Genomic DNA, 16,581 nt, shown 5'->3' on the forward strand with positions numbered 1-16,581 from the left:
CAGCTCACAGGCAGACAGGGTTGTAATTTGTTGCAATATAGAAGAGCTCAGAGAGAAGCAAAAAATGTGTGTACAAGAAGTCACATTTCATGTCTCCTGTTCTGTGTTGGTTACTTGTCTCACTGGTACCTCCCCTTCATGTAAAATAAGCTCTGGAGGCAGAGTTATCTTCTAGGCACCATACTCCCCAGAGCCTGAAAGAAGTCATTTATGTAAAGTGTTAGATGATTTCTCAGTAACAACACATCTGATATGAGACACACAGGAAAAACTGTTGTCAGTATTCTACAGCCTATATGCCCATATTAATAATTTAGATAGGTCAAGTAACAAACAATAATAGTTAATAGAGATGAATGGATCTGTCGTGTTTCAAATTTTCATAACCACATGGATTTTACAGGGTAATTCAATTTGCTGCAAAGTTTTTCTATACAAATGTAATGATCCTTATAGAGCTTGGGTGTCCCTCAAGACCTCAGAACATAATAACCATAGAATGTAAAAAAAAGATTACTTGCCTCACCGTTCTTCTATCCTGCCACCCTTGCAGCCTGCTCTCTTGTGCTCTGCGACTATTCTTTTCTCTTTCCTCCCCACCTGCAACCTCTATGGCCTCTTCACCCTAGGCCAGAACTTCTGGCATGACTAGGCCTCTGACTTCTCTGTGTGTGGAGGACAGGATGGCAAGTTGTGAGGTCAGCTTAACAGATGAGCAGTGAAGTATTTTTTTTTTAAACGGTTCGCCTGCTCCTTAATGGTTCCTCAAAATGGCGGCTGCAGCGGAGCAAATAGCAAAAAATTAATAACATAAGAATAAGTAAAGTGGTAAAATTTGGGATGAATTAAGTTCCACTAGAATATATGTGCTCATTTATGTAACAGTTAATATTATTTTTTCTAAACTTTTCTTTTGGAAAATGACTGCATTAATCTATTAAGATAATCATTTCCTAATGAATGCCTTGATATTCCCATTTCAGGTCCGATACAGCCGGTGACTAGAAAAGGTAATTTTTTGGTCTTTTTTTAACTTGCCTCTAACAAATTGTTTTTATTGTTATTGTTATTTTATTAATATAATATTTAGGCTATATATATATATATATATATATATATATATATATATATATATATATATACATATGTAAATGAGATAAGGACTGACAACCGCAAATATCACCCTATTCCCTGTTCAAGGATGCTAAAACCAAACAGCATACACAGTTATAACAGCAGTGTAATGATATGCCGGTGTAGTGACTACTTCTTCCCTACACCCTTGACATACTAGCCATGACTGAGTATGATCGGGATGAACGTTGTCCGAGAGAAATCGTACTATACTGCATAGAATTATTTTTATAAATATATGAGAACATTATCAGCAAGCACTGCTTCATCCATGGTGCCTTGGAATCACTTTTCAACATTTGGTTCATAGTCCTTGACCATTAAATGGCTCAATCAGCCAAGCAAGACCATGAGAAAAATGAAAATTGTAAATCTAATGAAATCAAACAGTAGTTATAATTATACGCCATGATTGTTTTTATAACCATTGGCAGTATAGGTGATTTGTCAGGAAGGAGACTGTTGATCCTCTCCAGAAGACACATTACGAGCACCTATTGTCCATGCTATCAAATTAATTGATTAATTTCTGGTAACTTCTCCACCATAAACCCCGTATCATGTTTACCTTGCTCAGCGGCATAAAATTTAACAAGTCCACTAACTATGACATGAGGTCAAGCGAGACAGACATGAGAAAATGAGGCGTTTTGTGAATGCCTACAGCATAATGAGGGATCTAATAATAAAATGCACGCTCCAAAAAAATATACGGTCTCTACATAATGTAATAAACTTTTCACAAACTGCTCAGTTGCCAAGGCGACGAAGATTAGCCCAGCGGCTTCTACATCCTGTCATTTTTTTTTTTCTGAATAGTAGCTGGTAATATTAGGATTTATTAACAATGTGTCACATTGATAAGGATAAATTGCATGTTTTACTCTGGGCATGTAAGTCTTCTTTAAAATGAGATCCTCTTTATCAACTTAGCAATATAATATGATGTGATTACCAGAAAATTAAAGCCATTTGTCATAAAGGAGGTGACATATCAAACAGAAATTGACTTCTAAGTGCATTTCTATTATTTCTGTTGTGCATACATTGAGAGGTGATGCTTCCTTATCCTTTGACATTTGGCTTGGATTACAGAGACAAAAAGAGTGACTCTTTTGACATAAGGACAAAACGACAATGATATTTAACACTATATTCTACAATCTGTTCATTCATTTTTAATTGTTTCATTTATATTTTTTTAACAATTCAGTCACCCATTGAGAGAAATGCATGTATAATGCTCTTTGTACTTCATCAAAATATTTACTTTTATGCCTAAATTATCAAGCTGTTCTAGGCAAAATTGTACAAAAAGTAATAAATTATGAAAACATTTCAATTTCTGCATTATGCTCGCTGAGTGTTGAAAAAGATGGGCATGGTATGCAAAAAAATGGCATCGTTAAAAATGTTTACACAGATTTATTAAGATTTCCACCAAAAAATTTTGCACAATTTCCCACACATCTGCACCTTTTTTGGATTAGATGTAGGTATCATTTTCTGAATTTAGAACAGTCTAAATATGTGCCAATGTAGTTTGTGCATTTTAATAAATTAGATATAATTTATGCCAGTGATCTTTTTTTACACTGCACTAAATAACATCAGTATTGATAGATCTGACCTATAGGCCCCAATTCATGACCAGTATGGATCACTCCGGTCTTGATGAAAGTGCATGTTGCAGAAAGTTGCTCTTGAATTTTTAAGAGACCTACAACTCTTATTCAATCATGAGTGTCTTAACAATGATCTGGGCCTCTGTGTGCCTCATCACAAATCTTTCTCCAGTTGTGGACTGGAGTAGGATTTGTAGCCTAAGCAATACAATAGCTCGTCATCATGAATTAGACAAGCGCATGCCTGTCCCATCTGTATTCACTCACAGCTCCACACATTTTGTCAATGTTGGCTGTAATTGGCATGAAAAAGTCAAAAGTTGTATGATTTTGGCCTACTCTGTGTTGCACATAAGCTTTGAGACTTTGAAAATAGTTTTCCATATAATGGCTTTGATGAATCAGGGACATAGTATTTTAGTACCTGTTTCGTAAGGCTACCCATTGAAACTGCCCAGCTAGACAAAGGAGCAATTATTACAATTCATGGAGGTTTATATTTTCATTAGGTGGACATAAACTATAATTATTTAATATATGTAAATTTCTAAAATATGTGTCTTAAAAGTAAGTTTTATGAATATTGATGAGATACTATCTGAGCATGCTCGTGTGCTAACCGAGTGACTTTGACAAGCTCAAAAAATATGTCCGAGTCCCCGTGCCTGCATGTCTTGTGACTGCTTAACAGTTGTAACCCATGCATGAATTGCCTGTTTGGTGGGCAATCCATGCATATGTTACATATTATTATTATTATTTATTTATATAGCACCATTAATTCCATGCTACTGTACAGAAGAAAAGGAGTTACATACAGAGTAATAGATATCGTTTACAGTAAACAAATTTACAATGACAGGCTGGTACAGAGGGGAGAGGATCCTGTCCTTGCGGACTTACATTCTATGGGATAATGGGGAAGAGATAGAAGGTCAGGGGTGCAGCAGCTCTGGTGGTGGTGAGGTGGCAGCTCTGGTGGTGGTAAGGTGGCAGCTCGGGTGGTGGTGACGCGGGAGTTCGGGTGGTGGTGAGGCGGCAGCTCGGGTGGTGGTGAGGCAGCAGAATGGTTATTGCAGGCTGTAGGTTTTCCTGAAGAGATGGGCTTTCAGGTTCCGTCTGAAGGATCCGAGGGTGGTGGATAGTCGGATGTGTTGAGGCGTGGAATTCCAGAGGATGGGAGATATTCGGGAGAAATCTTGGAGGCGGTTGTGTGAGGAACAAATAAGTCTGGAGGAGAGAAGGAGGTCTTGGGAGAATCGAAGATTACGTGAGGGAAGATAGTGACATATTATTCGAGCATGTCAAAGTCACTCGTCTAGCACCCTAGCATGCTTGGATAACACCTTATCCGAGAATGTTCGCTCATCACTATTTATTAGCATTTGCCTCTGTACCTACATAATACTTGTTCAGTTTGAAATTTTCAGCAATTACCCAAATTTTTCCCAGAAGTCATATAGCTAATAGTGAGGAACAGGCATTACAAAATTGAATAACCCAAGTCTATTTCCCCTAAAGTTAACAGCATTAATTAAGAATGAATGCAAGTTATTTACATACCACCAACACCACTAAGCGTAAATGGAGACTACAAGGATACTGGAAAATTCTCCAGCACTGTATGCATACAGTATGCTGCCCAAATTGCTCCTGCTCATAACGTGAATGCTTTCAGCAATTTCACAATATTGCAAAAATGCTATAAATGCAATTTCCTTATATAGTAAGTGTTCAACAGTACAGTATGATTGGCAGTAAAAAAGGGTATGTGCTTCAAAATAAATTGGTGCATCTTACTGCAGCTGGATTTTGATCAAGATGGTCAGTCTTGATGAATTCCCCCCTATGTGTTATCTGGCTGGCAGAGAAACTGCAGATGTATATTCTGCCAATCAGTCAGTTCAGTTAAGTTTTGTAAGACATGATAGGTTCTTATTATGGATATGCAGATCAGAGGAAAGGGAGAGATCAGCTAATGATTAGTGTTGAGCGATACTGTCCGATACTTGAAAGTATCGGTATCGGAAAGTATCGGCCGATACCGGCAAAGTATCGGATCCAATCCGATACCGATACCCGATACCAATACAAGTCAATGGGACTCAAGTATCGGACGGTATTCCTGATGGTTCCCAGGGTCTGAAGGAGAGGAAACTCTCCTTCAGGCCCTGGGATCCATATAAATGTGTAAAAGAAAGAATTAAAATAAAAAATATCGCTATACTCACCTGTCCGACGCAGCCTGGACCTCAGCGAGGGAACCGGCAGCGTTGTTTGTTTAAAATTTGCGCTTTTACTTGGTTACGTGAAGTCCCGGCTTGTGATTGGTCAGGGCGGCCATGTTGCCGGGACGCGGACCAATCACAGCAAGCCATGACGAAATTACGTCACGGCTTGCTGTGATTGGTCCGCGTCCCGGCAACATGGCCGCCATTAACCAATCACAAGCCGTGACGTCACGGGAGGCTGGACACGCGCGCTTTTTAAAATGGGCGCGTGTCCAGCCTCCCGTGACGTCCCGGCTTGTGATTGGTCACGGCGCCATGTTGCCGGGACGCGGACCAATCACAGCAAGCCGTGACGAAATTACGTCACGGCTTGCTGTGATTGGTCCGCGTCCCGGCAACATGGCCGCCATTAACCAATCACAAGCCGTGACGTCACGGGAGGCTGGACACGCGCGCTTTTTAAAATGGGCGCGTGTCCAGCCTCCCGTGACGTCCCGGCTTGTGATTGGTTGCGCCGCGGTCAACCAATCACAAGCCGGGAGGCTGGACACGCGCGCATTTTAAAATTTTAAAATGCGCGCGTGTCCAGCCTCCCGGCTTGTGATTGGTTGATCGCGGCGCAACCAATCACAAGCCGGGACGTCACGGGAGGCTGGACACGCGCCCATTTTAAAATGCGCGCGTGTCCAGCCTCCCGTGACGTCACGGCTTGTGATTGGTTGCGTCTCCCATGTGACTGCGACGCAACCAATCACAAAGCCGGGACGTAATTTTAAAATCCTTAAGGACCTGAAATTACATCACGGCTTGCTGTGATTGGTTGCGTCGCCCATGTGACTGCGACGCAACCAATCACAACGCCGGAACGTAATTTTAAAATCCTGAAGGACCTGAAATTACGTCACGGCTTGCTGTGATTGGTTGCGTCCCGGTCACATGGGCGGCACGCAACCAATCACAAGCCGGGACTCACATAAAGGAAAGAAAAGCGCGAATTTTAAACAAAGAACGCTGCCGCTTCCCTCGGTAAGGTGCAGGCTGCGTCGGAGAGGTGAGTATAGCAATATTTTTTATTTTAATTCTCTCTTTTACACATTTTTACATTAATGTTGTTTCGATACCGATACCCGATATCACAAAAATATCGGATCTCGGTATCGGAATTCCGATACAGCAAGTATCGGCCGATACCCGATACTTGCAGTATCGGAATGCTCAACACTACTAATGATCTCTAATGTTTCAGCATATTGTACTGGTTTAGAGTTTCAGGAATTCTAGCTGGCCTGCAGACCTGTCACTAAATGCCGCGGCATTACAGTCATGGTTATGATACTTATGATTTGAGAAGTTTCTATCTCAATTAATGTTGGTGACATAGTACCGGTAATGTAGACATTTAATACTGGCAAAAATTAAGAGGCCACTGCACAATGTTCAGTTTGTCTGATTTTTCTCTTTATAGGTATATTTTTTATTCCAATTTAAATTATAATTTTATTCTATAAACTACTGACAACATGTCTCCAAAGTTCCAAGCAATAAATTTTGTATTTATTTTCTGAAAATGAGAAATGGTCAAACTAATAAAAAATGCATTGCTTGCAGACCTCAAATAATGCTAAGAAAACAAGTTCATAATCATTTAGAAACAACAGTACTAATGTTTCAACTCAGGAGGAGTTCAGAAATCAATATTTTGTGGAATAACTATGATTTTTAATCACAGCTTTCATGTCTGCCACCAGTCTTTCACACTGCTTTTGGGTGACCTTATGCCACTCCTGATACAAAAATGTAAGCAGTTCTTCTTTGTTTGATGGCTTGTAACTATCCATCTTCCTCTTGATTACATTCCAGAGGTTTTCAATGGGGTTCAGGTCTGTAGATTTGGCTGGCCATGACATGGATTTGATGTGGTGGTCCTTCATCCACACCTTGATTGACCTAGCTTTGTGGCATGGCGCATAGTCCTGCTGGAAAAAACAGTCCTCGGAGTTGGGAAACATTGCCTGAGCAGAAGGAATCAACAGTATTTCCAGGATAACCTTGTATACGGCTTGATTCATATGTACCTTGCAAAGATTAACCTGCCAAATTCCAGCCTTGCTGAAGCATCCACAGATCATCCCCGATATCCACCAAATTTAACAGTGGGTGCAAGACAATGTGGCTTGTATGCCTCTCCAGGTCTCCGTCTAACCATTAGACGACCAGGTGTTGGGCAAAGCTGAAAATTAGACTCATCAGAAAATATTACCTTACTCCAGTCCTCTATGGTCCAATCCTTATGGTCTTTGACAAACTTCAGCCAGACTTTCCTTTGCTTCTCATTGATGAAAGGCTTTTTTCTAGCTTTACTAGCTTTGCTCAGGCAATGTTCCCCAACACTGAGGACTGGTTTTTCCAGCAGGACAATGCGCTATGCCACACAGCTAGGTCAATCAAGGTGTGGATGAAGGACCACCACATCAAATGCCTGTCAAGGCCAGCCCAATCTCCAGACCTGAACCCCATTGAAAACTTCTGAAATGTAATCAAGAGGAAAATATATAGTTACAAGCCATCAAACAAAGAAGAACTGCTTAAATTTTTGTAACAGGAGTGGCATAAGGTCACCCAAAAGCAGTGTGATAGACTGGTGGCAAGCATGAAAGCTGTGATTAAAAATCATGGTTATTCCACAAAATATTGATTTCTGAACTCTTCCTGAGTTAAAACATTAGTATGGTTGTTTCTAAATGATTATGAACTTGTTTTCTTTTTTGCATTATTTGAGGTCTGAAAGCACTGGGGCTTTTTTTGTTCTTTCGACCATTTCTCATTTTCAGAAAACAAATACAAAATGTATTGCTTGGAACTTCGGAGACATGTTGTTGGTAGTTTATAGAATAAAAGAACAATTTACATTTTACTCAAAAATATACCTATAAAGACAAAAAATCAGACAAAGTAAACATTTGCAGTGGTGTCTTAATTTTTGCCAGAGCTGTATATTAACACTGAACACTGTGATGTAAAAATCACTGAAAAATAAGAATCTATTGTAGACAGTCTCCATGAAAGTGACAGATGATTACTGTGCAAAATAGGTAATGCTGCTTGTATTGTGATTTACAAATGATGCTATGACATTGAACAATATAGTAATGACATGATTCAATGCACTTGAAGTCATAAAAGCAATTTCAAGCAGCAATTTTTAAAATATATACAGATCAGTGTCTTAAGAATTTCCAATGCTGTTATAAGCACACAAATTCTTGAGCACTAATTTCTGAGACAGTCCAATCTACTGAAACTGAATTTGCAGAAATCCATGGGTTTAATGCAAAAACAAGCCCATTCAGATAAATGGAACTGAGTTTTAGTCACAGATATATCTTCCACATGTGAATTGACCCAATAGGCATGCTCCTGAATACAAAACATAAAATTAATAAATACAAATAATACAGTAAAAACAGTAAAATTATGACATGCTCCATCAGATTATTGGTACGACATTTTCATTCACTCAAAAGAATTGTCATTAGATGGAGTATAGGTTCATACACAAAGTCAGGCAGGGTAAGCCATCTAATGGAGGCTTTTGGCATTGCTTTTAAGGTTGTGTGTCAAGGGCTCTTTCTTCTCTACGAGCCCTAATGCTGAGGTTCCTTTGTAAAGTCATTTTCAAATTTGAACTTTTGAGTTGGGCCTGCAGTTTTTGTAAGGGCATGACTAAATGGCAAATTTTCCACTGGACCTTTAAGGCTGGAAAGTTGCATCTAATGCCATGTAAAATTAAAGCCTCTTTTCAAATAACTGTCTGGGACTTATAGTGGTTCCGTTCTTTGATGTGTTCTTAACTGTGGTAGACTAGTAGGCAAGACATCTTTGTTTTTTTTTCACATTGTTTCTGGTTAATCATACTTTGCAGTTCTATTTATACAAAAAAGGATTAAAGAGATGGTCCTCTTTCAGCAAACCACTGCACTCAACCTCAGTTAGGCTAGTTTCACACTAGTGTTCGGCAGGGCTGCGGATGGCAGACTTCTTCCTCTGTTAAGCCCCTCACACTGCTGCACCTCTTCCTTCCGCTCCGTCTATGTCTGCATGCATCCTGCGTACCCTATCTTTAACATTGGGTATGCAGGCCATGTGGATGTATGGGGATGCCTCCGCATACATCATTTTGACCCTGCGCTGAACTGCGTCAAACGCAACATGTTGCATTTTGTTGCGGTCAGCGCAGCGTCAAAACGATGAATGTGGAGGCATCCCCATACATCCACATGGCCTGCATACCCACTGTTAAAGAGAAGGTACGCAGGACACATGCAGACATAGGCGGAGCTGAAGGAAGAGGTGCGGCAGTGGGAGGGGCTTAAAGGGAACCTGTCACCTGAATTTGGCGGGACCAGTTTTGGGTCATATGGGCGGGGTTTTTGGGTGTTTGATTCACCCTTTCCTTACCCGCTGGCTGCATGCTGGCCGCAATATTGGATTGAAGTTCATGCTGTGTCCTCCGTAGTACACGCCTGCGCAAGGCAATATTGCCCGATTTAGTGGTAGATTTGGTTATAAGGTTTGGAACATAGATCACTGCAGTGTTTTAATTACTGAAATAGCCATTTTTTGCATTGCCATATTTTGTTATGGTTGATTATGCCGTGGACATTAAGTGCAATAGAAATTATAAGGCAATATCTATTTACATTGGGAGATAAATCTGTACAAATAACCATTTTACTGCTTACCACTTGTTAGACCAGTTACTGAATACGTAGAGCATGATGAGATAATACTTGTTACAACAAATTGATAATTATTGGAATTTTCTCTAATGTAGCAATACTGGTTGTGTATTTAGAAATATATAGTGTTAATTTATATTTTTCTTTGGTTATATCCTCTGTAATTATTCTGATTCCTGGAGATATCCCTTACTGTGACATACTCTGTATTTTTTGTATGATTTGAAACTTTATTTAAATAAAATTTAACCTTTTAATAGGATCTCTTCTGTATTTCGAACCTTATTGGATCGAAAAGGTGAAAACTATGACTTATGAAGTGCCTTTACTTTAGATATTTGTTGGACATTTTTGGTAAAATTAATCCCCAATGGTCTTTGTATGTTGTCCTCAAGCAGTGACGTCGTGACAAGAATACATGAACTACTATACCCAAAGCACTGGCCACTGTGGTGAACTCATGACATTAATATGTATTTCACTATTTTAAAACTTTGAAATTGTTAGTAAAATATAGTTGAACAGTCCCTTTAACATGTGCTGCAAGAATCTTATAGAAAAAGAGAACTGCAAAACTGAGCAAAATATTTAGCAATCTTTAGCATCGTAATGCATTGATTAACTGTTTCTAATTAGTTTTAATGGCTGCCAAAAACAACCTGGAACATTTTTGTGCTTAGTATTTTCTTTCAACACTGGTTAAACATTTATAGTTCATAGACAGATTGAGACTCTTTTTTTTGCAAAATGTTCTTTAAAATGCATTAATTCACCTGGTTATACATTCAAATTATTTCATTTTATTTAAAGCTTATTTAAATTAGTGAGAATGATGAAGTAAACATATTTAGGTCATGTTTTCGGTGATTTCAAAGCTGTAAAATATTCCTCCCATAAAATGACTTACATTTTTATTTCTGTTAAAATATTATCGGTGAAGATATACCTCCTGACCACAGTAAAGAAATTACTCTGTGAACCTGTGACTTTTAGAATTGCTACTTCAAACAGGAGGCAGTAAAGATTCTGTTCTTTGCCCTGTGAGAAGACTATTTCCATATCTAGTATCCCAGGGGCATATTGCATGACCTTTAAGTCTCCCTAAACCTACTCAACGCTCTCCACAATGTGAAACTTTATCCCTTGTCAAAGTTCTTTCACCCAGCCAATTAGTTCTCCTATAGTGATGAGCGAGTGTACTCGTTGCGCGGGCTTTCCTGAGCACGCTCGGGTGACCTCCGAGTATTTGTTAGTGCTCGGAGATTTAGTTTTCATCGCAGCAGCTGAATGATTTACAGCTATTAGCCAGCTTGATTACATGTGAGGATTCTCTAGCAACCAGGCAACCCCCACATGTACTCAGCCTGGCTAATAGCTGTAAATCATACAGCTGAGGAGATGAAAACTTAATCTCCGAACACTAACAAATACTTGAAGGTCACCCAAGCATGCTCGGGAAAACCCGAGCAACTAGTATATTTGCTCATCACTATTTTCCTACTATGCTTGACGTGTGGAAAAAAAAAACACTGAAATGCATGTCTGCAAATTTAGATTTTTTTTGTTTTAAATCCTGTGACAATTATATTTTTAGGATTAATATTTCCAGTAGGTTGCACCAGAAACACTTCTCTCTTCCTCTGTGAAGAGTCTATTTGCATGTTTAACTTTCCATGGTGACATTTCATGGCCTCAAAGTCTCCATACACCAATTTGAAGCTCTATTCAATGAGAAACTTTACTAATAATTGCCATTGTAGGCATGAGTTTCTTGATTGGCATGTTTTTATTGTGTAGCGATAGTGGGCACTAGCTATGTGTAAAGTGATTTAGCAGGTAAATTTTGATCAACTGTTCATTTACATGGTGAGGGAAACAAAATGTAATTTTTTAGTTTTTTATATTAACCATTGTACATTTTTTTTACATTTTTTAGATTGTATTTCTTTTTTTTTTTCAGTTGTACATATAGAGAGAGAAGAAAAACTTGAAAAGTTGCAAGTCAAATCCATACCAAAACGTAAGAAAATTCAAGAACATGGCTGATTGTTCATTTAACCCCTTCACCCCCAAGGGTGGTTTGCACGTTAATGACCGGGCCAATTTTTACAATTCTGACCACTGTCCCTTTATGAGGTTATAACTCTGGAACGCTTCAACGGATCTTGGCGATTCTGACATTGTTTTCTCGTGACATATTGTACTTCATGATAGTGGTAAAATTTCTTCGATATAACTTGCGTTTATTTGTGAAAAAAACGAATATTTGGCGAAAATTTTGAAAATTTCGCAATTTTCCAACTTTGAATTTTTATGCCCTTAAATCACAGACATATGTCATGCAAAATACTTAATAAGTAACATTTCCCACATGTCTACTTTACATCAGCACAATTTTGGAACCAAAATTTTTTTGGGTGACGGAGTTATAAGGGTTAAAAGTTGACCAGCAATTTCTCATTTTTACAACACCATTTTTTTTTAGGGACCACATCTCATTTGAAGTCATTTTGAGGGGTCTATATGATAGAAAATACCCAAGTGTGACACCATTCTAAAAACTGCACCCCTCAAGGTACTCAAAACCACTTTCAAGAAGTTTATTAACCCTTCAGGTGTTTCACAGGAATTTTTGGAATGTTTAAATAAAATTAAACATTTAACTTTTTTTCACTCAAAATTTGTTTCAGCTCCAATTTGTTTTATTTTACCAAGGGTAACAGGAGAAAATAGACCCCAAAATTTGTTGTACAATTCGTCCTGAGTACGCTGATACCCCATATGTGGGTGTAAACCATTGTTTGGGCGCAGGGCAGAGCTCGGAAGGAAAGGAGCGCCATTTGACTTTTCATTGCAAAATTGACTGGAATTGAGATGGGACGCCATGTTGCATTTGGAGAGCCCCTGATGTGCGTAAACATTGAAACCCCCCACAAGTGACACCATTTTGGAAAGTAGACCCCCTAAGGATCTTATCTAGATGTGTGTTGAGCACTTTGACCCAACAAGTGCTTCGCAGAAGTTTATAATGCAGAGCCGTAAAAATAAAAATCATATTTTTTCACAAAAATGATCTTTTCGCCCCCATTTTTTTATTTCCCCAAGGGTAAGAGAAGAAATTAGACCACAAAAGTTGTTGTGCAATTTGTCCTGAGTACGACGATACCCCATATGTGGGGATAAACCACTGTTTGGGCGCATAGCAGAGCTCGGAAGGGAAGGAGCGCTATTTTACTTTTCAATGCAAAATTGACTGGAATTAAGATGGGATGCCATGTTGCGTTTGGAGAGCCCCTGATGTGCCTAAACATTAAAAACCCCCACAAGTGACACCATTTTGGAAAGTAGACCCCCTAAGGAACTTATCTAGATGTGTGGTGAGCACTTTGACCCAACAAGTGCTTCACAGAAGTTTATAATGCAGAGCCGTAAAAATAAAAAATCATATTTTTTCACAAAAATGATCTTTTCGCCCCCAATTTTTTATTTTCCCAAGGGTAAGAGAAGAAATTGGACCCCAAAAATTGTTGTGCAATTTGTCCTGAGTACGCTGATACCCCATATGTGGGTGTAAACCATTGTTTGGGCGCAGGGCAGAGCTCGGAAGGGAAGGAGCGCCATTTGACTTTTCAATGCAAAATTGACTGGAATTGAGATGGGACGCCATGTTGCGTTTGGAGAGCCCCTGATGTGCCTAAACATTGAAACCCCCCACAAGTGTCACCATTTTGGAAAGTAGACCCCTTAAGGAACTTATCTAGATGTGTGTCGAGCACTTTGACCCAACAAGTGCTTCACAGAAGTTTATAATGCAGAGCCGTAAAAATAAAAATCATATTTTTTCACAAAATGATCTTTTCGCCCCCATTTTTTTATTTCCCCAAGGGTAAGAGAAGAAATTAGACCACAAAAGTTGTTGTGCAATTTGTCCTGAGTACGACGATACCCCATATGTGGGGGTAAACCACTGTTTGGGCGCATAGCAGAGCTCGGAAGGGAAGGAGCGCTATTTTACTTTTCAATGCAAAATTGACTGGAATTAAGATGTGATGCCATGTTGCGTTTGGAGAGCCCCTGATGTGCCTAAACATTAAAAACCCCCACAAGTGACACCATTTTGGAAAGTAGACCCCCTAAGGAACTTATCTAGATGTGTTTTGATAGCTTTGAACCCCCAAGTGTTTCACTACAGTTTATAACGCAGAGCCATGAAAATAAAAATTCCTTTTTTTTTTCACAAAAATGATTTTTAGCCCCCAGTTTTGTATTTTCACAAGGGTATCAGGATAAATTGGGCTCCAAAAGTTGTTGTCCAATTTGTCCTGAGTACGTTGATACCCCATATGTGGGGGGGAACCACTGTTTGGGTGCATGACAGAGCTCGGAAGGGAAGGAGCGTCATTTGGAATGCAGACTTAAATGGATTGGTCTGCAGGCGTCACATTGCATTTGCAGAGCCCCTGATGTACCCAAACAGTACAAACCCCCCACAAGTGACCCCATATTGGAAACTAGACCCCCCAAGGAACTTATCTAGATGTGTTGTGAGAACTTTAAACCCCCAAGTGTTTCACTACAGTTTATAACGCAGAGCCGTGAAAATAAAAATTCTTTTTTTTTTCACAAAAATGATTTTTTAGCCCCCAGTTTTGTATTTTCACAAAGGTATCAGGATAAATTGGACCCCAAAAGTTGTTGATCAATTTGTCCTGAGTACACTGATACCCCATATGTGGGGGGGAACCACTGTTTGGGCGCATGACAGAGCTCGGAAGGGAAGGAGCGCCATTTGGAATGCAGACTTAAATGGATTGGTCTGCAGGCGTCATGTTGCATTTGCAGAGCCCCTGATGTACCCAAACAGTACAAACCCCCCACAAGTGACCCCATATAGGAAACTAGAACCCCCAAGGAACTTATCTAGATGTGTTGAGAACTTTGAACCCCCAAGTGTTTCACTACAGTTTACAACGCAGAGCCGTGAAAATAAAAAATCTTTTTTTTCCCACAAAACTTATTTTTTGGCCCCCAGTTTTGTATTTTCCCAAGGGTAGCAGGAGAAATTGGACCCCAAAAGATGATGTCCAATTTGTCCTGAGTACGCTGATACCCCATATGTTGGGGTAAACCCCTGTTTGGGCACACGGGAGAGCTCTGAAGGGAAGGAGCACTGTTTTCCTTTTTCAACGCAGAATTGGCTGGAATTCAGATCGGATGCCATGTCCCGTTTGGAGAGCCCCTGATGTGCCTAAACAGTGGAAACCCCCCAATTATAACTGAAACCCTAATCCAAACACATCCCTAACCCTAATCCCAACGGTAACCCTAACCACTCCTCTAACCCAGACACACCCAACCCTATTCCCAACCGTAAATGTAATCCAAACCCTAACCCTATCTTTAGCCCCAACCCTAACTGTAGCTCCAACCCTAGCCCCAACCCTAACCCTAACCCTAGCCCTAACCCTAGCAATAACCCTAGCCCTATCACTAGCCCTAACACTAGCCGTAACACTAGCCCTAACCCTAGCCCTAACCCTAGCCCTAACCCTATCCCCAACCCTAGCCCTAACCCTAGCCCTAACCCTAGCCCCAACCCTAACCCTAGTCCTAACCCTTGCCCTAACCCTAGTCCTAACTCTAGTCCTAACTCTAGCCCTAACCCTAGCCCCAACCCTAGCCCTAACCCTAACCCTAGCCCTAACCCTTGCCCTAACCCTAACCCTAGCCCTAACTCTAGTCCTAACTCTAGCCCTAACCCTAACCCTAACCCTAATGGGAAAATGGAAATAAATACATTTTTTAATTTTTTTATTTTTCCCTAACTAAGGGGGTGATGAAGGGGGGTTTGATTTACTTTTATAGTGGGTTATTTAGCGGATTTTTATGATTGGCAGCTGTCACACACTGAAAGACGCTTTTCATTGCAAAAAATATTTTTTGCGTTACCACATTTTGAGAGCTGTAATTTTTCCATATTTGAGTCCACAGAGTTATGTGAGATCTTGTTTTTTGCGGGACGCGTTGACGTTTTTATTGGTAACATTTTCGGACACGTGACATTTTTTGATCGCTTTTTATTCCGATTTTTGTGAGGCAGAGTGATCAAAAACCAGCTACTCATGAATTTCTTTTGGGGGAGGCGTTTATACCGTTCCGCATTTGGTAAAATTGATAAAGCAGTTTTATTCGTCGGGTCAGTACGATTACAGCGATATCTCATTTATATCATTTTTTTATGTTTTGGCGCTTTTATACGATAAAAACTATTTTATAGAAAAAAATAATTATTTTGGTATCGCTTTATTCTCAGGACTATAACTTTTTTATTTTTTTGCTGATGATGCTGTATGACGGCTCTTTTTTTGCGGGACAAGATGACGTTTTCAGCGGTACTATGGTTATTTATATCAGTCTTTTTGATCGCGTGTTATTCCACTTTTTGTTCGGCGGTATGGTAATAAAGCGTTGTTTTTTGCCTCGTTTTTTTTTTTTTTTTCTTACGGTGTTTACTGAAGGGGTTAACTAGTGGGGCAGTTTTATAGGTTGGGTCGTTACGGACGCGGCGATACTAAATATGTGTACTTTTATTGTTTTTTTTATTTTATTTAGCTAAAGAAATGTATTTATGGGAATAATTTTTTTTTTTTTTTCTTTATTTAGGATATTTTTTTTATTTTTTTTTTACACACATGTGGGGAATTTTTGTTTAACTTTTTTACTTTGTCCCAGGGGGGGACATCACAGATCATTGATCTGGCAGTGTGCACAGCACTCTGCCAGATCTGCGATCTGCTGTGCAGGGCTGCAGGCTTACCAAGTGTCTGCTCTGAGCAGACACTCGGTAAGCCA

General features: G+C 39.6%; 1 protein-coding gene across 1 annotated transcript in view; it reads left to right on the forward strand.

Annotated features, from left to right (window-relative positions):
* Positions 1 to 16,581, forward strand: part of LOC143807646 (uncharacterized) — a 1,106,746-nt gene that overhangs the window by 189,523 nt on the left and 900,642 nt on the right. The window contains exons 7-8 of the mRNA XM_077289447.1: positions 984 to 1,010; positions 11,690 to 11,749. Coding sequence (XP_077145562.1) covers positions 984 to 1,010; positions 11,690 to 11,749 — 87 coding nt within the window. The remainder of the gene's footprint in view (positions 1 to 983; positions 1,011 to 11,689; positions 11,750 to 16,581) is intronic.

Source organism: Ranitomeya variabilis, chromosome 2, assembly GCF_051348905.1.
Source record: "Ranitomeya variabilis isolate aRanVar5 chromosome 2, aRanVar5.hap1, whole genome shotgun sequence".
NCBI lineage: Eukaryota > Metazoa > Chordata > Amphibia > Anura > Dendrobatidae > Ranitomeya > Ranitomeya variabilis.